Raw genomic sequence first — 21,564 nt, 5'->3', positions numbered from 1 at the left:
CTCGTATTTCAGTTTGCATGTATCTAATGAACATTGTTCAATCACAAAATAACAATAAAATAATATAATAAAACCAGTAGTATGTTAATATAACAAACGCCATCATTTAATCTTTTACAATAAACTTATAAAATGAAAGGACACGTCTTAAAAATAACAATGGTATCTACTATTATACACTAATATTCTAATATATTAAGAAAACTCGTGTTTAAATTAAATACACCAAACATTATGCGACGACGAAAAAATATATATAAATTTATGTAATATATACATGTGCTGTATGTTTGCGCCTATACATTCTGGCTCAAAAATAAATTATTTATTCTGGCTCTAAAATAAATTATTTCCTAAAATACTATGGACTAAATGTATAGATCGGGAAGTCCCTGTCATTCTCCCTTTTCAATACTATGAAAAGGACACTATTCAGACAAGGAGTGTTATATTTTACACAGCTTTGTTTGTCATACTACATGATATATACAAATTGTGCACGATTTGTTCACAAGATGTTGTTATTGCTACAAACTGGTATTATATTTAATATTCGAAATTCTAAACAACGAAAAAAATAGCGATAACTTCTATATTTATGACAAATAATATTTTTTTTTATGTTGTTTTGTTTAAAGAAATGATAACGTCCAATTAAATTGATCATTTATCAATGATACGATTCCGTTGATATCGATAAAGGTCGTCTACAACATCCTCTTCATTTTTGCTTAAAGTCATTAAAAAATTGTTATGTATGTACATTGATTGCATCTACGTATTCTATTGAAAGCGTCAATCACTCGTTTTGAAAATCGAGACCAATTCTTGTAAACATTTCGATTTTCCCTAGCATGAAATATACATTTTCTTCAAAGATGAAATTTGATGAAACTTGATTATAATAAGATAGCATGGAAACTGTGTAATCGCACAACGTCATGACAAGCATACAAAATCAGTAACACTTTATATACAAAATATGATATAACGCTAAATATGTACATTCAATCTTTAGGATAACGTTCTTTGCATAATATTACTTTTCTGGATTGTATCAAGATTTGCTTGATTTAAATCTCAACCCTTCTGTAATATTTCCTATAGTTTGGCATAAATTATAACGACGCAACATGGTGTTATCAACCAATGGTTATACAACTATTCTAAAACAGCTTTGGAGATTGCAACGTTTTTCACAGAGTTCTCCGAAAATTGACCAATTCACCACTAATTGTTTTGCCACCGGTGTTGAAGACAGTAATATCTGAACACTCAATATAACGTAATGAAACGTTTATATACTTTATGTCATATGAATACGGAGTATATGTCTATTACGCCAACCGATTTTTTTCCAAGAAATAATAAAAGTCCTTTTTTGTAGAAAGACACAATCCCACAACTTTTTGGCTTAGAATTCGAATAATGGTGAAAACATTGGAGTCTGTCCAGTGAGTGCTGAAGCAGCATATCCAGTTCTTAGCATTGTCTCAAAGGATTGTGCCATCGAAAAGAACGGATCTGGTGTAGGCACAGCAGGTGTTGGTGCCGTTGTTCTTGCAAATCCATGATTATTTAATCCAAATAAATCCATGAACGGATTGATAGTAGTTGGCGGTTTTGTTACTCCAAATACTTTGTTAAATGAATTTTTAATTTTGGTCTGTTGTGTGCCTGCTAGTTTAGGTGCAACAGATATGGGCGTACTAAACATATCTTTAATTGCTTGTTTATCAGGGATCAATTGATTTTGCTGGCTAGGTTGTTGAAATTCCCGTCGTATAGGTTTGACAACGACATTTTGTTGTTGGATTGATTGTTGTTGTGCCGTTAATGCGGTATATGGGGGGTTAGAAGGTTTAATATTATTCATTTGAGCTTGTAGTTTCTGTATTGCCTGAACATATTGGTTCATCAAATTTGCATTTAAAGGAACTTGTCTTTGCACCGCTGCCTGCTGTGTAGTAATCGGCACCTGTTGTGCTTGTTGTATGGGTGTTAATTGTTGTCTTTGTTGTTCAACTGCATTTGGTACATATGTGTTTTGTTGTACTTGTCCTTGTTGGTTTAGGGGTTGCACTGAATTTGCTAGAATTGGCCCTTGCACTGGTTGGTTTTTGATATTTTGCATTGTTGGGAGCTGAGTCTGAATTGGCTGAGTTTGCTGTTGATAAACATTGATGGGTGCTTGCGGACCATTGCCCCATCCTTGTTGTCTTGTCAAACTTGCAGGTGATATTTTGCCAGTCAAAGAAAGTTCAGGTTTTTTGTTAGTTGCCGCATGACCCCAGTCCTGTACATTATTATGAAACACGTGCTGGTTATTCGGTAACACCTGCTGTCGTGGTTTGTTCGGTGGAGGCTTGTTCGGTGGAGGCGTAGGAATACTGTTTGGTCGATGCTGGTTACGTTGCATGCTTGGTTGTTGATTATAATAATGTTGTTGATTTTGTTGTCTTTGTTGTTGATTTTGTCCTGCTTGATATCCATGAAGATACTTTTGTTGATATTGTTGATAACTCATTGTAGTTTGCTGATATTGGTTGTGGTTCTGCTTTTGCTGATTACTCAATGCATTTGGATTGTATCCTGTGTGTTGATCATACGGCTGTTGATTGGATGCTTGTTGATTATGTGGCTGTTGATTGGATGCTTGTTGATTATGTGGCTGTTGATTGGTTGCTTGTTGATTATGTGGCTGTTGATTATGTGACTGCTGGTAATGTGGCTGTTGATTATTTGCTTGTTTATAATATGGATGTTGGATTTGTTGATTAGGTGGCTGTTGGTGTTGTTGATGATATGGATGTTGGCTTTGTTGTTTGGTATGTGTTTGCTGATTGTAAGGCTGTTGTTGTCGTCCATGTTGATAAGTATGTGGATAATTACCACCTTGCGGGTTATGATAATTATATGGATAACTGCCACCTTGGACGTGCTGTGCATTATACGGCGGTTGTCGATAATGCTGATTGTAATTATACGGTGGATATTGATAATAAGGATGAGGTGCTTTTTTAGTTGTCGTTTTAACAGTCGGTTTAGCTGTCGTTGTTGTTGTCGATGAAACGCCTTCCATTTCAGGGGGCTCATACTCCCCTGCAGCTGTTGTGGTTGTTGTGGAAGTTGTTGTTGGTTTGGGTTTTGGTGTTGATGGTCGTGGTGGCATATTATATGGATAACGCCTATAATAGCTCCCTGATAAATGGTTCGCAGAGCATTGCAATAATACTGATAAAGTTACTATACATAAAAACAAAATTGTATCCATACTGGCGACCTGAAAAGAGAAAACAAGAAATGTTAATAATGGTGTGTGTTGATACATGTACATTGTACTTGCATATATAGATATTATGTTATAAGGTGATACAGTGCAAATAAATGTTAGTTTATATTCAGCCTAATTTCTTTGTTTGTATCATGAAAATACTTTCTTATGTTTTACTTTTCTGTTGTTCACAATAAATTATCCATATTCGGTCTATGTCCACCCAATGGTCACTGACCTGATTTTAAGGAAACATGTGAACACAAGAAGATTTTATAAATAGTAAATTTATGCAAACGTAGTAAATCAAAAAACAAAAGACCACTGAGAAATGATACACTGACTATCTAAATGTCATTGTTAAGACCGTAAAGTTTAACACTTACTAAGGAAACAAGTCATTCAAAAAGGTTTGATCTAGGTAAATGACTAGAAAGATGAACTAATATAATCAAAACTGTACTGAGCAATGGACTCACTGCAAGTTTCCCATAAAAGCCAATGAATAAAAGTTTATAAAACACAGATCAACTTTGGCATGTTTCACTTTACTGAAGGTGCTTATTATTTGATGATTTTACTGAAGGTGCTTATTATTTGATGATTTTACTGAAGGTGCTTATTATATTCGATGGTTTTAAATAGCTATGAACTATACATCTGTCGTAAAATATGAGAAAATACATTTATTTAAGCAACTATAGAATGTAACTAGATGAACAGAGCTGTTGACCCGTGAACCTGAGTTCATCTCAGCCTTGGTGCTAAATCTGTTGTTTTCTGTGTAATATGTTTTTAATTATTCACTACTGTTCACAACAGCTAGCACCAAGGCTGAGATGAACTCAGGTTGTTCTCTGTTGGTTTACTGTCATTATTGTAATTGTATATTATGTTATTTTGCTATAGCATTATGTTTGCTTCTGCAATAAAATATATTCATTCATTCATTCATTCGTGGGGCCTGTATAGCTAAACTTTTCGGTTTAAGTCAAGATTCCATGTTGAAGACCGTACTTTGACCTGTTAGGGTTTTTATTTTACAAATTGTGACTTGGGTAGAGAGTAAATCTCATTGAAAACCATTTGAACAGTTAAAACTTGTATTCGATTTATATAAATGATAAATAGTAAATAAAGTGAGTGGCAATGTTACATGAATAATTGTCATCCAAATATTGTGATGTTTTGACGCATTTATTTGTTTCGCATAAAAAAACGACAGAATTATGCCATAAAATGTAGTATGAAACAATTTATGAATAAATATTAATTATTTATGAAAAATTAATACAATAATTACCCTATTTATTCTATATATTATGATAATGTATTTCATTAATAACTTATAAAAGAATAAAGCCGTTCTTTTGGCAGTTTCAGAAGTCTAAGTTAACTCAGTGTACCCAAACTTATATGATTAAAATATGATTTTATTTGTTACCATATTTAACATCAGAACAAATTAAATGAAATGACGATGCGCATGACATACTAGTAATTCTTTTGATTTTATTTCTCCTTTAAAATGAGGTATATGTGTTTTGAAACGACATAAATCACGGTGGGTATGGTTGTCCTGCGAGAGAACGTACTGTGCTGGTGATTCGGTCCTGACGGGTGCTGGTGATCAATGAAAAAATGTAAACAAAGACGAAAATGATGATTTTTGACGTTTTCACTCATAAAAAATGGAAGAAAAAAGTTGAGATTTTTCAATTTCGTTTCTTATGGGTTCATATATAAACCATTAAAAAATTGACCCTCTAAACTGTTTCAGTAAGCGTAACACAAAAATGCTCATTTTCAGAAAATCTCGAACTGAAAAAATAAAACAAAAATGCTCATTGAGTCCGCTTTCTATACCGCAATCCACACGGCAAAACAATTTTGTGAAAAAACATTGCAATTTATTAAAATTTAGCCTTTTCTCAATTTATTCATGTCCTGATACTGTGCTGGTGGGTCCTGTCATTGTGCTGGTGGGTCCTGATACGGTGCTGGTGATTTTGGATAAGAAGCTGGTCATATTTGAAACAAATGTTACAAAATCAATAAAGTTAGCCAGATAATTGTTGCCAACAGGATCTATAACTCCTATTTTAGGTCTTGTGCATCCATTTGGCTGTTTAATGTGTGTTTTCAAATGATCTGAACTTGTATTACATAATAACATAAAAGGGCAACATCTTTCGTCCAATATCAGATAACAATATATAGTATCTAAAATAAGTTAAAAATTCCACAATACTGTATAATTCATTTTATGTGTCGATTTGTTCGAAAAAAGTCGAAAAGAAGAGACTTTTTTAATGTCATGATTATCTGTCGCTTTCTAGATATATGCTTAGCATTCATTGCAGATGACATGGACTCCTCACCCTGATGACCCTGCTGCCTTTCATAACTTTATCCGTATACATATATTAATAGATAAACAAAAGGCTGCAACACGTATTTTTGTATTTAAAATGATTCGTTGTAACGAGAATATTTGTGGTGAATGGAAACTGTGAGGGTCACAATCTTAAATTGCTTATAAATGTTGCTGGACCCAGTTTCGTTATCTGATCTGCATTTTCTAAAATGTGCAAAGTAGATAGACATTTTGATTTTTTTTACTCGGTAATGAACCATTGTGTTGATCCCATGCTAAACATGACAAAAATCTCTGTACAAAGGTCTGTGAATTCTCTACAAAAATAGTGATTTTATTTTCACTAAATTCTCTTTTTCTACTAAATACAATAATGAACCATAAATATATATAATAATGCTTTGCAAGAAGTTTCCCCTCGATATATGTACAAAATTATATCTCTATTATTCATTGTCTGTGCTGTTTTGATACTATTGCAGTTTGCACATTTCGGAATTAACAGGCCACAGGAGGGGTCATAAACCGTACACGAAAAGATAAAATATTGATATAAGAACTTAATTTGCATCTTTGAACCCCCACTCCGGCTTGTTTTTTTAGAAGCCTGTGGTGTCTAAAAATGGTTGATTACAGACAGCCGAGTACGCATTTTCCAGGCGTGTTATTGTTGATTGTTAAAGTCCTGAAAACGGATAGATGGGAACAAAAATGTTTGATATATCTGGCTTTAGATTCAGTTTTTTTTTTAAATATAAATTAAGGCTACATTATAATATAATAATTCTATGAATTCACAATATAAAAAAATGCAGAAAAAAAATGAATGAAGTGAAATATCTTAGTAAGGAGTCATTACTACAGAGATGGTGTGTTTGACACACAAAACTTAAAAGCTTAGTGATATTTCCAATATTAAAATAAAAGTGTATTTTAGTTTGGTATTTTTTCCATTTACTCATTTTCAATTATAATCAAGGCACATTTTATTTTTATTCATGAAAAATATTTAAATATAGAAAAGAAGGACACATTGTTCACTTCCTCCCCCGTAATTTTTTATCAAAAATATTTATTTTGAAATGAAAAAGCTAAGACATCTTAATTTTGTTAGTGTTCTCTAGGTTATCTCGTGACGTCTTCATTCTCTGACATATTCTAGCCTGCCCTTTAAAAAATAGTGATTTTTTTAGTGTTCTATCGAACTTTCGAAAAAAAAAATACCTGATAACCTTTTAGACAAAAAAAATATGTTGGAAAAATCTAACAGCAAGTGATTCTTAACAGCTATAAGATACATTTTTCTTTTACAATACAACTTTTAAATCTTACGGGAAACTATTACAAGCTTTCACTGTAACCTCGCTCTAACTTATCCCCATCCCCCCACCCCCCCCCCCCCCCCCCCCCCCAAAAAACCAAACAAACAAACCCGCAATACTATTGTCATTCTTAAAGTCAGCACTCAATTGTTCACAAACAAATGGGTTTTAAGCTGCTAAAGACATGATTCAAACGCCCAGAAAGTCCTTTGTTCTATATTTTTTCTCTCCATTTTTAGGTAAAACCTTTTACATTTTTATTTTATGGGTTATTGTTGAAGGTCGTACGATGACGTATGGTTGTTAACACATACTTCCTTTGGTTTCTTATGGAAATTTGTCCATTGACAACAAAGATACCACATCATCTACTTTATATAAGTATTGTAAAAACTACAACGTATTTTGGTGATCTTGCAAAATGATCGTAATCCCGTAAATCGTAAACATATTTTCTTATCTTAAAAGGGGGCAAGAAGGGTTCCATTAACAGGCCAATAAATAAGATTACAGTTAATTAAAAAAAAAAAATAAAAAAAAATAGGGGTATTTTTTCTCTCATAATAACAGTAAACAGATTCACAACAATGTCAATTTCAAGAAAGAAGACAACAGCTAATTAGTCAATAACAGTACAGCATCGATGATCTTGAATATATGCCACTTTTAACTAAAATATAAAAGCACATAACCAGGACATAGGAGCACAGAACCAGGACCATTTTTCTTATCACCAGCACAGCGTCAGGACAATTCCGTTTAACGAACTTGCATGACTTTTGCAATATAATATTGTTGTAATATACTTTGCATGGTAATTATGACACATCAGAGAAAAATTTAGCAACAAAACAGTCGTTTTATTGCCGTTTTGATACAATGTAAACAAACCCACCAGCACAGAATCAGGACCCACCAGCACCCGTCAGGACCAAATCACCAGCACAGTACGTTCTCTCGCAGGACAACCATACCCACCGTGTAAATAATGTATACAATTATGTGTATATAATAATGAGAGTATTACGATCATATATTCATAGTAATAAATTATTTTTTTGCCGTACTCTTCAAACTTACTCATAACTTAAAATTCTGTAATTATATAATTAAAAAAACGAGGTTCACATTCAAAGATAATAGCTATTGTTGAAGACGATTTATACAATGAGATACGATATGTAGCATTGAATACTGCATTATGCTTACTTTGATAATAATCACATTAACACCACGTTACTGTATGTATCGTCTATCACACTACGTGTATATATATGTTACCAATAACTATTCTCGTATAAAAAGATAAACGAAATTCAAAAGTATAAAGTAATTGACTTGGAACAGGTACGAATAGTTCAACCTGTAACCACTGCTTCGAGTGCGATACGATATATTTCCTCTAAATACAAATAAACACCAGAGAGCAGAGAAAAAAAGTCACCATAGAAAAATATCCACAAAAATGTTAGTAAATCATGAAAAGTTTGTCATTGGTTATATAAATTAGAAAAAAAACAAGGAAAATATGTTTCTGTCACATATCTATGCGGGTAATTGATGCTCGTCTATTTTGTCCAGTACAAGATACATGTCTTATAGTTACTGTATCTGTACTTTATACATGGTGGTACAATCTTTTAGTATGAAATCTGTGATAGGTTTCGTCATCACAATATTAACGACAAAATAACACCACGGTTACGGCGTGATCATACCTTTTATGTTGACAGTAAATGCGTAATAAAACTGATGAAGTATTTGGAAGTATGGTACATCAAATGTCATTTAAAGATAGGATAGGTATTTTTTTATAGTTACTATTAAAACCAAGAAGATAGACATGTATTACGCAATTACCTTAAGAATGAATATGTTCAGAGATTCTTTGAAAATAAAACACCATCTTAGGTCAAAACCTTACTATATATCCTGCTTGTTCATGGTAAAATAATTAATCTTATGGTTACGAAAATAAGGAAAATCACAAAAAAACTGAAATTCCGAGGAAAATTCAAAACGGAGAGTCCCTAATCAAATGGCAAAATCCAATGATAAAACACACCAAACAAATTGACAACAACTGTATAAGCCACTCAATCAAGTAGAAGTTAAAGCTCAGCATATCTTGTTTTTGGCATTTCAACTGTTCCAGTAACAATAAGAAAAAAATGACGACGAGTTCATTAGGAAAAAAAGTTGATATTTCAAATATTTTACATAATGAATTTGTGTACAAATTATAAGGAACGTTTATAAGTCATGGAATAACATCGTCAGTCAGAAAATTTAACTTTATCACTTCAAATGGAACATGAAACAACACCTCATGAATCTCGATATTAATTATAACATAATGAAAATAATGCAGCAAAATAATCCAAATGCATGTTAACTTTGACATACTATTTCTGTTATCAACAACAGTTATGTTTTTATTAAGTTATTTAAAATTTGAAAAGTTTGCCTTGACATGCAAATAAAATTCTAACCACGTGTAAATAAAAAGCTGCCAGCTATGTGGCGGGACAACAACTGTATGGGTTATAAATGTTGTTAAGATTATTTTTTTTTATCGACAATGCAACATCTTTATGCTTTGTAATAAATGGATGAAAGCTGAACATTTCATCTAATATATAAACAGAACTAATACTGTCGATTAAACAAAGAAAAAAACCGTAATCATAGTGGGATTTTTTATTGAAGGAAGTATAAATCTACGAAATACTCAATAACTGTTCGTCCGATTAAGTAGTAACAGGACATTTTATTTGATAGTTACCAATCCAATGGCAAAAAAATTAACAAAAACACAAGAATGACAAATACCAAAGCTGTATGTTTATACGTTGTCATCAAATCAGTTATTTGTTTACTTACAAAAGAAACACACAAAACGACAAACTAGACATTATGGAGTCGACATATCATTGTGTGATATGAAGAATTTGAACAATCAATCCTTATCTTTTAAATGAGAATTTTATTGGAGCGTTATAGTTAATCAATAATGTTCGTTTACAACTATTTTGTAATGATACATTTGAGGTATCCTCCTCTTTTCATTATTACCACACAATAAGGAATACAATATTTTCAAAAAGATATCACATTGGAATTACTCGACATGAAGGTAGTTCATAGTAAGAGGACGAAAATCTAGATTTCTGGGGGGTCTTGTAGATTTGGGAGATGAATATCCTGGCTTGATTAGAACTGAAGAATATCGTCTATGTAAGAACATGTAAATGAAATGTGCCACAAACAAAATCCAGGAAACGTGTGTGTCCAAAACAGGAACTAGATGTGCTGACTTAGCCAGATCCAATCTGCAAACACCCCTAACAGTTCAAATGAACTCATTGTTTATCGGTTATATGTTCAAACCGTCTTATGAACTTCAATTAAATTAAGATGTGTTATGATTGCCAAGGACACAATTAGCAGAGTCTAAACGAAGAGCAAATATAAGCAACTGTAGATCATCGTTTGGACTTCAACAATGACCAAAACCCATACCATATAGCCAGTCATAAAAGTCCCCGGCATGTTAATGTGAAACAATCCAAATGAGAAAAAAAAACTGATTAAAAAAAAAATAAACGAAAAAACAATTATTATAGACGATTAATCACTGAATTACATGCTCCTGACTTGAGAAATCGATGCGATTATGTATGCATTACCAAAAGGCAAAACACTCTTTATACGAAATCCCCAACATCAACTTCAATTGTAACATGACTTTGCAAATCTAGAAAACACAAATTGCTGTATTACCGCTGAGCAACGATCACTGTTAAATGTTACATATACTGATGGTACCGTAACATTAAGTGAATTTACGATTAATTTCTCATTATTAAAATGTTGTATGATATAACTGTTATTTTGAGATAAAAACAAGTTTCAGTTTCTGACCAAACCACGTCATCATTCTACTTTAGAAAGATTTTCATTAACATGTTTTGAGTTTGGATTATTTTCGTTTACTGACATGTTGGGATGCAAAATTCGTAAATCCCTTCGTAAATAGTTCAATAAATCGTTGTCAAAGCCTATCCCAGCACCCCAACTCCATAGATCATAAGGTGTTTCGAACATCTATTTAGACCAATTAGAATTAACTAATTGACCATGGCCATGTCCATCGTCAGGAGCCCAAGCCATTGCATAGTGACACTTATTATAAAAATACTGTAATTTTTATTAGGGGCTCGACACCTCATGATCTGTCTGACTTATATTTTTCTATAATCTACTTAACCTTGTTTATCAATTTAACGAACAAAGTTTAGAATCTATTTTCATAATCTGCAACATATCAATTACCCAGAGTTGCTGATGTTACTGTGTCATTCAAGTTTTTATGCATTTGGAAAGCAAATAGAGGTTTTTTATCAAATAAAATAAAAGTTTTGCCTCTTCGTCATCTTTTAATGTATCCCAGTGATTTACGAAATTGTTCTTAATGTGTGATTTCTGTCTCGAAAACACTGTGGAGAATACCAAGGGAGGCGACTGTAATACAGATTTGGCCTTTACCATTAATGTGTCTTTTCTTTGTTTTGCAGTTACTTCCTGCATAACCAGTTCATATCCAGATTTTGTTAAAAAGGGATGACGTTTAAAAATATCACCCTTGTCAAAATGATATTTACATAGATGTTTTCTTGCAAATTCATTGAAATCTAATACAATACTAGATTTTGCAAATTTGGTCGAGGGAGACGGTAGATATTTTAATCCTTTACTGAGTAACAAAGTCTCATCGTCTTTTATTTTTTCAGTGGTGAATATTTTAGCATATTCACGTGCTTTTTCAATTGATTGTTTTCCTCTTGAGAGAGCGAATCTATATCTTTCTATTTTTCTGATAGAAGGCCTTTTTCATGATAGCCTTTTTTGTTTTTTTCGCTCTCTTAAAGTGTCTGTTAGCCATGCTTACAGATCGGAGGAAATCGCCAGAAGGCCCTAATAAAAATTACAGTATTTTTATAAATAAGTGTCACTATGCAATGGCTTGGGCTCCTGACGATGGACATGGCCATGGTCAATTAGTTAATTCTAATTGGTCTAAATAGATGTTCGAAACACCTTACGAACTATGGAGTTGGGGTACTGGGATAGGCTTTGACAACGATTTATTGAAATATTTCTATACAATTTTCGTTTGCAGACCTTCTTGGACAATATATTTAAGTTTATTGGTAAGTTATGTAAGAAGGTGAATAAACCATATTTAGTCCTCTAGCATATCCATCAAGAACAATAACTCAAATTCAAATTACATTAATTACACAAATTTAAACTATCTATATCATCATAATGACGAGGGTTTTTTTATTTTTTTTTATTTGTTGTTTTTTATCAAAATGGCAATTGCTATTCGATTGTACTTGGGAACAGTATATGTTCCTTATTTTTACTTTTCTCTTTTTGCACCACTAGATTTTTGTTTGACACAAAATAGCACAAACATTTACATTTTTTAGATTTCCTCATAATCTTTGACCTAAATGAACAGTATCTTCGTTTGCTTCAAATGTCAAAAGTGTCAACAAATGTCAGTAAATTAAGTTGTTAAAGACGTTTACGGATATTTTTTTGACAGAAACAATAAATAACTAAAAACGAAAATAAACCACACAGATAAATTGTATTGTCTCTATTTCTAACTTTTCCCGTGTTATATTATAAGTATGTTTTGTGTATTTAGTTGTATACATACTCGAGTTCCCATATAAACAGCGTCAAAACTGAAGCAATTTGCCTGTTTGAACAGAATTTCATCAATTCGATTGTTAAACTTTAAAATGTTACCCATTTTTTGTCATTTTTTGTTTTTGAATTATGAAATTTGAAAAAAATATCTCGTTTTGTTTATATAGATTAGACCGTTGGTTTTCCCGTTTGAATGGTTTTACACTAGTAATTTTGGGGCCCTTTATAGCTTGTTGTTCGGTGTGAGCCAAGGCTCCGTGTTGAAGGCCGTACTTTAACCTATAATGGTTTAATTTTTAAATTGTTATTTGGATGGAGAGTTGTCTCATTGGCACTCACACCACATCTTCCTATATCTATTTCCTAAGAATAACATGTCTCACTGAGTTATAGTTATTATATTACAGCGACACTGGATTTTAAAAGCTTATTTTCGATATATTAATTGCCCGGTCTTAGCGTGAAACAGATTCAGGTGGATTAATGCCATATTTTCATCGTTCCGAGATACAGTTATTATTTCAATGTACATGTGTTTGTGCTTTCTAAAGACCCATCCGTACTCTTAAACCCTACATATACCCAATTGATGGAAAAATCGTTTTAAAAATAAATCATCATTAATTTACACGTAAGTATTGATGACAATATACTTTTCCTTATAAAAATATTTAAAAACAAATCTCCCCTCGTAATTATATCTTATTGGTATCTTTATTGTTAAGTTATGCCGTCTTTTCTGCTGTATAAACTGTTAACAATAAAGGACAATATTATTCAATCATTCAATGAGACAAAACACCTGCTATTTATCTTGGGCCAAAAACAATACATATTGTATAATGAATGAACATTCAGGGAAATGTAAAATACCATCAACAATTAATTGTCTACCGTGAAACACAACGTATTTTTCATTGTTTTATACATTTTTTTACATAACTAATTTAATTTTCTTTATCTAAATCATCTAGATGAATGTGGAAACCCTTTTCTCTTGTAATTAATATGTATCTTTATCTTAGTAATTAATGCGTATTACTTTGAAAGTATGACTTTGTTCATTCAGGTGACAGAAAAAGGGATAACTTTTCAAAGAATTTTTATTGATTCTATCAGAAATTTGAAATTGGTCAGTTACAAAAAGAACTCATACAACGCACTGGAAGAGTCTATGTTTGACTTAGGAGAAGAAGCGGATACAAATGTCTAATGTGGAATACACTTACAACGAAATCCAACATAAACCACACAATATCAAGGGGTACGATGAGCTAAGCTAACATAAAAATTCCCTGCCCCTACATACATAAATGACAGAGGCTTGATGTGCTTAATGTGTTATGCAATATAATAATCCAGGTATAACAAAGGTCATGTCATGTCAACAACGAATGCCAACTGCCTAGCTATATTGATGCAGATCGCATGTTGACCACACAAGTTATTTTGTTATTAGTGTTTCTGTCTCCTTGATTTATACCACGACATGGCATCACATGGATTTCGTGTGTTTCTATGATTGATTCTGTTTTGATAATATATATATATCAGTCGGTTTATGTTCTGGGTTGATTGTATATATGATAACTTAAGATAAATATGTTTTATATATTTGTACACTTACTATCTCCTTTTATTTACAGAAAAAATATTGTACAACATCATTGCCCTTTTTGAGGAAACGTCATTGCTTTTTTGTTGGGAGGGGTAACATCATTGCATTTTTGTGGTAACTTAATTGCCCGTTAGTGTAGAAAGAACCATCCAGACAAATATTCGATCATAGCTGTAATTTATTCTATTAAACGAAATTAAGAGATTTATAATAATTGTTTTTTGCAGATATCATTGAGTCTCGACTATTTACAGTACATAACATTATTTGTGACTTGAAGATCCGAACTATTCACATATAAATAAGAGAAGGTAGAAGATGTGCCGGTATGGATGTATGCATGGATATGACTTATTTTATGGAAACAAGAAACCGTTTCAATCAATAATTGTGTATGATGTAGTTATGTCGATTTTGATAATTCAGTTATACAATAGTAAGGAGGTCATTCAAATCCAAAACTACAAATTTCACTTATAGGCACAATTGGTATAAACGTGAACTAAAGCATACAGTTCATATTGTTTTAAAGGTTTTTAATATTTGGGTTTTTTTGCAGTTTTTAGAGATTTTATGTAGAAGTTGAGTATTCAACACCAAAAACTCAAAAACGTTTTGTTAATGCAATCCATTATTGAAAGTTACATTTCCATTACGGGGTCATGGTTCAATACCTCTATTGTCGCAAAGCAGTCTTTGGGATTGCCTACTTTATTCATTAAGGGGTTGTTGTTTTTTTGCCAATGGAACAATTACCAAACAGATTCCACGTACCGTGAATTGAGCAAATAAGCATCACCGTAAAGCCTTCAAATATGACTAATCACACCAAAGCATTGGCCTAATCTATGACAAAACAATGGAATAAAACCACAGATATTATAGAGAACATCAACTACAACCATTGAATATATAATCCTGAATTCATCCAGATTGAGGCGCCCACCCTTTAACCTGGTACAAGGGTGAACAGCCGGTCCGACATAAGAACAAACCGTAAAAAATGAGACAATTATCCACCAGAGTTCAAATAAAGTGGATGTAAATATAATTATACGCATCTGTACGGCCTTAAACTATGAGAAAACCCCACACAGTATAGTCGGCTGTAAAAGGCCCCGATATAATAAATATGAAACAATTCAATGGACAAAACTAACGGCTCAATTTATAACAAAACAATATAAGAAAAACATATATATGACAGACAGACATGGACCAACGATAACTACATAAAAATGTAGTCTTTATTTGCAATACAGACTTGATTATGCATATGAATTATTCAGGCTGCCACTTTTGAAGTATATGGAAGCCATAGTGACATATTACCTTTCTCGTATATTTCGTTGCTACATATAAATGTCCTATACATTTGGCTACGACTTTCCATTGATAACATTTTTTCTTTATAAACCTCAATTCTTTAATTCTGTATTACAGACTTCTTTTCATCGTTAATTTACTGTTACATTTATTTTTCGTCAAAAAACAAATATTTGAAGTTCAAAAGATAAAAAAAATCTTAAATAACCAGGAAATTAATATCTAGAAGGATAACTGTCTTATTTAAAAACTTTTAAAGCATCCCTCTGTCAACTGAAAATTTCTTTTAAGATTCGTTTGCAACGTATAGTTTTTAAGTACAATATTTTTTGCGATCGAGCTGATGTTAAACTTGGTAAAGTGTAGTCCACCAGCAGTGGTCAAGTTTAGCTGCAAAAACCCACTTAGTACTAATACAAATGTATGATATACATTTTGTAACATAGAAATGTATGCCATTTGAGTTGTGTAAACTATTGCGACACTAGCTTATAAATGAAAAATGTCTACATATTTTTTTTTAATATTCTGCTACTCCGGTATCATACCAGTGACCAGTTGCTTCATTCCTCTACAGAAGAACAACTGTTCATGAAAATACAAAAACATGTCTTCATCTTTAGCAGTTTGGTTTCGGTTAATTCATGTGTTTGACAAAAAGTGAAATGCCAGTGTAGAAATAAAAATAATCATCTGAGGATAAATAAACAAAATGTATACTAAATATTGGCATCGTATAGTGATACGCTTTAAAATATTAGAATACAGGTAGGAAATTGATGAAAATATTGTCATTATGTTCCATACTGAAATCGACTTATACGTTGAATTTAATAACTATGCTCTGCATTTGTAATACAAGTGAGAAGTTCAGCTAGCTATAAAACTATCTTGAACCCACCATTTTCTCGAAAATGTCTGTACCAAGTCAGGAATATGACATTTCTATCCATTCGTTTGATGTCTTTGAGCTTTTGAATTTTGCCATTTGAGTAAGGACTTTCCGTTTTGACTTTTCCTCGGAGTTTAGTGGTTTTACTTTTTTGTACGATACTAAGATCGGTTATTTTCATAATAATATTCACGAGGATCTGTACGTGGTTTTAAGAATAAAAAATAATGCACCAATGTTACAGAAAAATTGGTAAGAAGATAGATTAAAAAATGCCAGAAAATAAAGAATTATAACAATGGGATGTTGAAATCTAAGAATTTAGAAAAAATGGAAAAACAATAAAAAATAAAAAATATAAAAAAAAAAAAGGCTTCAATTTATAAGAATACAGAATCCATACCGTCCACAGCCGTCTCATTAATCACATATTCAGTCCAGTTTTGTCCATTTTTTAGAGACAATTAGTGCATGTACTTTATGTAATAATATGGGGATAAAAACAACAAAAACATGCATCTATGTCATAAGATTAATTAAACAGGTTGTAATGGAATGTAATGTTTTACTTTATCACATGCTTCATGTAATGGAATCACGTACATTTTACATCATTTCATAGTGGGAGTGAAAATCAACTATGCATACAAAATACATTGTGTATTTCAAATCAAAAGGAAACACAATACCGCTGGTAAATAAAACAAATAATCCTTCGAAATTCAAGCGATTTCGATGTATGTTGACGACTATGTACGTCTTAAAGCAAATTTTTAACAAATTGTAATCCAAATTATTTTCCCTTGTGGATCTATTCAGTCCAATATTCTAAAAATTACGACGTTCTAAAAATAAACCAAACAAGATCAATTGAGTAAACAAATTAATGTTACTCGCACTTAGTTTTACCCTTTATTGTCCTCGTGACAAATCTAAATTCGTCAATAAATATATTTGTTTTCTTTATACTTTTAAGGAGGTAGAAGCAGTAATTGTCTTTTGTGGTTATCGAACAACGACTGAATGTGGTCTTTGGTTCGGTGCATATCACATTAGTGCCAAATAAGCGAACATTTATTCAGTACAGTGCGCAATTTTGAAATCCATTTGCGCATTTATTGCACAGGTAAATAAATAGATCTTAATAGATAAGTCAATAAGTTTTTAATTTGAACAAAGAAGAAACTGTGCTTCATATATTTTTTTTATATAAGTCATAAATCCGGATTATTTTGGCAATTATTTGAAGTAAATAAATCCTTAAAAATCACGTTAACGCTTCAATACAATTGCATGCAAAAAGTTTTTGTTTCATTAAAATACTAATAAGTAATCGCCCTAATAAACTATAGTTTTGCGAGCCAGCTTTAAAATTAAATTAAAGTAAATCATGGGAGAAAAGTTCTATCAAAGTTTTAGAAAATTCTTTAAACTGGTCTAAATCAGTTGAGGATACAAACTTTGAACGGATAGACGAACGGACTCCTTCATTATAATATATTAACGCCCGCTTTAGAAAGGATGTGGGTTCATAAGTTATGCCACATCGGAAACTTGTCAAAAACAAACACAAGCAGTTATACGCAGAAATAAGAAAGAACTAAGCTAAATTTAAATGGACATTGTGATCTGTATCAGCCATCCCCGTATATGGTAGTCTATAGTTATCTTCCGTTGAAAACCCACAGATACTACGCGGCTTCAAAATTTTGATTTTTTATTTGATTGCATGTTTTCAATAGTTTAGAACGTAAAGAGGTCAATGGTTTAATAGATTTATCTATCTGGGTAAATACACAGAAAATATACTTACAATTTTTGCCATTTTACACACAAAAACTTTTTACATCCGTTATCCAACTTAGCTGAAAATTGGAAATTATGACATTTTTCAAATATCATAAAACAGTATCTATCTGATAATGGCCTCCTGCTTCTCCATATTAATATTACAGGTAATATAATAGCCTGCGTTAACTGTTCAGGTGTACTCGGTATATAAGTAATAAAAAAGATGTTAATTTGTCATATTTTACCTGGACATTCTAACAAATTGTACGAGATGTATTTTGATGATATGAATTTGGCATTTTGTATTATTAATACATAGATAAAGATGTTTTAGGATAGTACCTTCATCTATTATGAGATAATATGTCAGATAAGATAATGCACCTGTATCATAAACAGATAATTTATTAATCATTATAGTATGATTATTTGAATGTGTGTAGCAATCTTGATTATGATGACTTAATATATAAGACGTTGGAGTAGAACTAGTTTCTTATTGGTTGCTTATAACTTTGATCTCGGTTTATTGTTTTGTTAAATGTATCAACACTGATTTGTATAGCATCCTTGTCTAATGGATTATACTTTCCTTTTACAAAACTAAAAAACTTTAAGTATACAAACTGATTGTTTGATACTAAAAGACAGAAATTCCGTTTTAAAATTGACCTTTCTAATAGACTATTACATGTTATAAAATTATTACTTCTGGTGGATACGTATATGAACTTATCAATAATATACATGTTACCTTCAATTTAGAAACCCTCATAGATACCAAACTAAAATAAACTATCGAACAATGAAAGAAAGAAAGTATGTTAAGTGCATTGTCGCATGAACTTTTGCTCCATATCCTTTGATTTTGACTTTTACAAAGTCTCTTTTGTTTCACAAGCCACTGTGAGGCGAGATAAATAGGCTGACAAATGCACACCCCGAATATTTTGCCAGATTGATTATGTTGCCAAATATTTAGAGTTAATAATTAACTACACTACTTCTAGGGGGTGTTTAACGACATTGACTAACCACGAGGTTCTCACACAATCGGTTTAACCAGTCTACACCAATGTTTTATATTTCACAATCATATATAAAAATAAGAAGTGTTCTGATTGCCAATGAGACAACTCTCCACAAGAGACCAAATAACTCAGAAATTAACATTTGAGAAATAATACAATTTCTGGTCTTCCTCGATTATGGCATCACCGAATGAGATTTATAACTGAATGCTCCGCTATCCCTACGGGCTGTATGGCCAGTCAATGTCGTTAAAAACTTCAATTTGTCGTACCGCTACGGATGCTAATTTTGGAGCTTGGCCTGTTTACTCTTCTGGTGCACCTGTATTCACCCCGGTTCTGTTGACTCCAGGTTGGTCATGTTATCGTTATTTGTGCAATGGGTTTACTTACAATCTTTGTTAATCTTTTCGTCGTTTTTTTTTCTGACATTGTTTTTCATCGACTTGATTTTTTATTATCTCTTTGTTATGGGTCATAGTTCCTTTAGAGATTTTTCAAAAAAGAAAATCAAAGATCATTTAATTTCACATTCAAATATATTGACGATGACCTTCCCATTAACAATCCAAACTTTTCTGTGTTTAGGTTCCATTATATATATTCCAAATTAAAGAAGCAACAGAGACGGCTTCCCATGCCTCATTTTAAAACTTATACCTCTTAGTTGACATCAGTGGTCATCACACAACCAGAATCTATGACAAGAAGCCAGACGCATTTAATTTTGAAGTTATCCACTTTCCTCAAATGGCGGGAATGGTGCAAAACAAGGTTGTCCTTTGTCACCTATGTTATTTAATCAATAATGAATAAAATGTTGAATTAATATATCAATGATGATATACATGTATGTTGTCTTTACAATTAATTTCGATACAAAATATTAGGGAAATATCAGAAATATTAGGTCAATATCAGAAATATTAGGTCTATATCAGAAATATTAGGTCAATATCAGAAATATGATCTTTTTGTATGAGGCGTATAAAATGAAGGTGGACGAATGATATAAATAAAATTGACATGTACATTGAAATATCACTAAATATTATTGTATGTATAGGAATATATGTTCTATTTAAGTCACATTTCGCTTTGTACTAATTGTATATGACAAACGTGTTGATTTTCATTTAAACAAGCGAAACATATGGTGGTACAAGGAAGTTTAATAAAATCAAATCTTATCAGATTAGATGACAAGATATGAACTATTTTAGTTGAAAAGTGACCAGAGATCGGTAAAAATTGTTGCCTTTTCGTGATTTATAAGTATATTATGCATTGTTAATCTTTTTCTGAAGATGTTCTATTTGCTAGATCTTAGAAAAGTATAAAAAGTCATATACAATTCCTTCACGCCCTAGATGCATGTAAATTTTATTGAAAAATATGCAAGATCGCCATTTAATTAATTTCCAATACATAGAGAATAATACATGGCAAAATCCGTATCATATGTCGTATCATCCCGAGACATCAATATCAGCCCAAGGGCCGTTAGGCCCGAGGGATGATATTGGTCGAGGGTGATACGGCATGTGATACGGATTTTGCCATGTATTATACGCTTTATCATATATTTCAACAGAAGAGTTTTATATTATATGAACTGTTTTCTGATCCATAGCAATGGGTTACCTTTAGTTCTGCTTTTGTCTTGTTTCAAAGCTTTGAAATAACTGCTCAATTATTTATACGAAGCACCTAGGTTACCTTACAATCTGTTGTTTTGAAAATATTTTGTTTATTTTTGTATATATTTGAGTGTTTTGTATTTTTTATAGTTGCATTTAGTGTGCCAAAAAATTTGTTGTAAAAACTTGATGTTCGTGACGTCACATACAATATGAAAACTTGATGTTCGTGACGTTACATACCAAATATGACGTCATTCAAAAAATTGACCTATTTTTAGAAAAAAAATTCTTAAGCAAAAAAAAAAAAAAAAAACTGACTTTAGTTTAAAAAAAAAAAAAAAAAAAAAGGTATGCGATACGGATTTTACCATGCGATACGGGGTATGCGATACGGGTTTAGCCATGCGATACGGGGTATGCGATACAGGGTAGGTGATACAGACTGAAAAAAAGAACCTTTATTTGATATACAAAATAGCTGTATTTTGTACTAAATATATGATAAAAAGTTTTATTAACCACAGACAAATGCATTATACGCATATCAAATATCAATCTCTGCT

The 21,564-nt window shown here is 31.8% G+C and overlaps 1 protein-coding gene across 2 annotated transcripts; it reads right to left on the bottom strand.

The window, feature by feature from the left end:
• Window positions 1-654: 654 nt before the first annotated feature.
• LOC134706519 (putative mediator of RNA polymerase II transcription subunit 26) lies at window positions 655-18,594 on the bottom strand. Of its 2 annotated transcripts, none has more exons than XM_063565532.1 (2): window positions 18,573-18,594; window positions 655-3,283 (listed from the first exon to the last, which is right to left on the bottom strand). In XM_063565532.1, the coding sequence occupies exon 2, from the start codon at window positions 3,272-3,274 to the stop codon at window positions 1,415-1,417; it is 1,860 nt and encodes a 619-aa protein (XP_063421602.1). In that variant the 5' UTR covers window positions 3,275-3,283; window positions 18,573-18,594; the 3' UTR covers window positions 655-1,414. The 2 variants fall into 2 exon arrangements, with proteins under 2 accessions (XP_063421602.1, XP_063421601.1); XM_063565531.1 differs by lacking the exon at window positions 18,573-18,594 and adding an exon at window positions 18,350-18,558.
• Between the last annotated feature and the right edge of the window lie 2,970 nt (window positions 18,595-21,564).

The sequence above is a fragment of the Mytilus trossulus genome, chromosome 2, assembly GCF_036588685.1.
Source record: "Mytilus trossulus isolate FHL-02 chromosome 2, PNRI_Mtr1.1.1.hap1, whole genome shotgun sequence".
Classification (NCBI taxonomy): domain Eukaryota; kingdom Metazoa; phylum Mollusca; class Bivalvia; order Mytilida; family Mytilidae; genus Mytilus; species Mytilus trossulus.
Note: the sequence above shows the minus strand (reverse complement) of the source record. Positions and strands in the feature narration are given on the sequence as shown.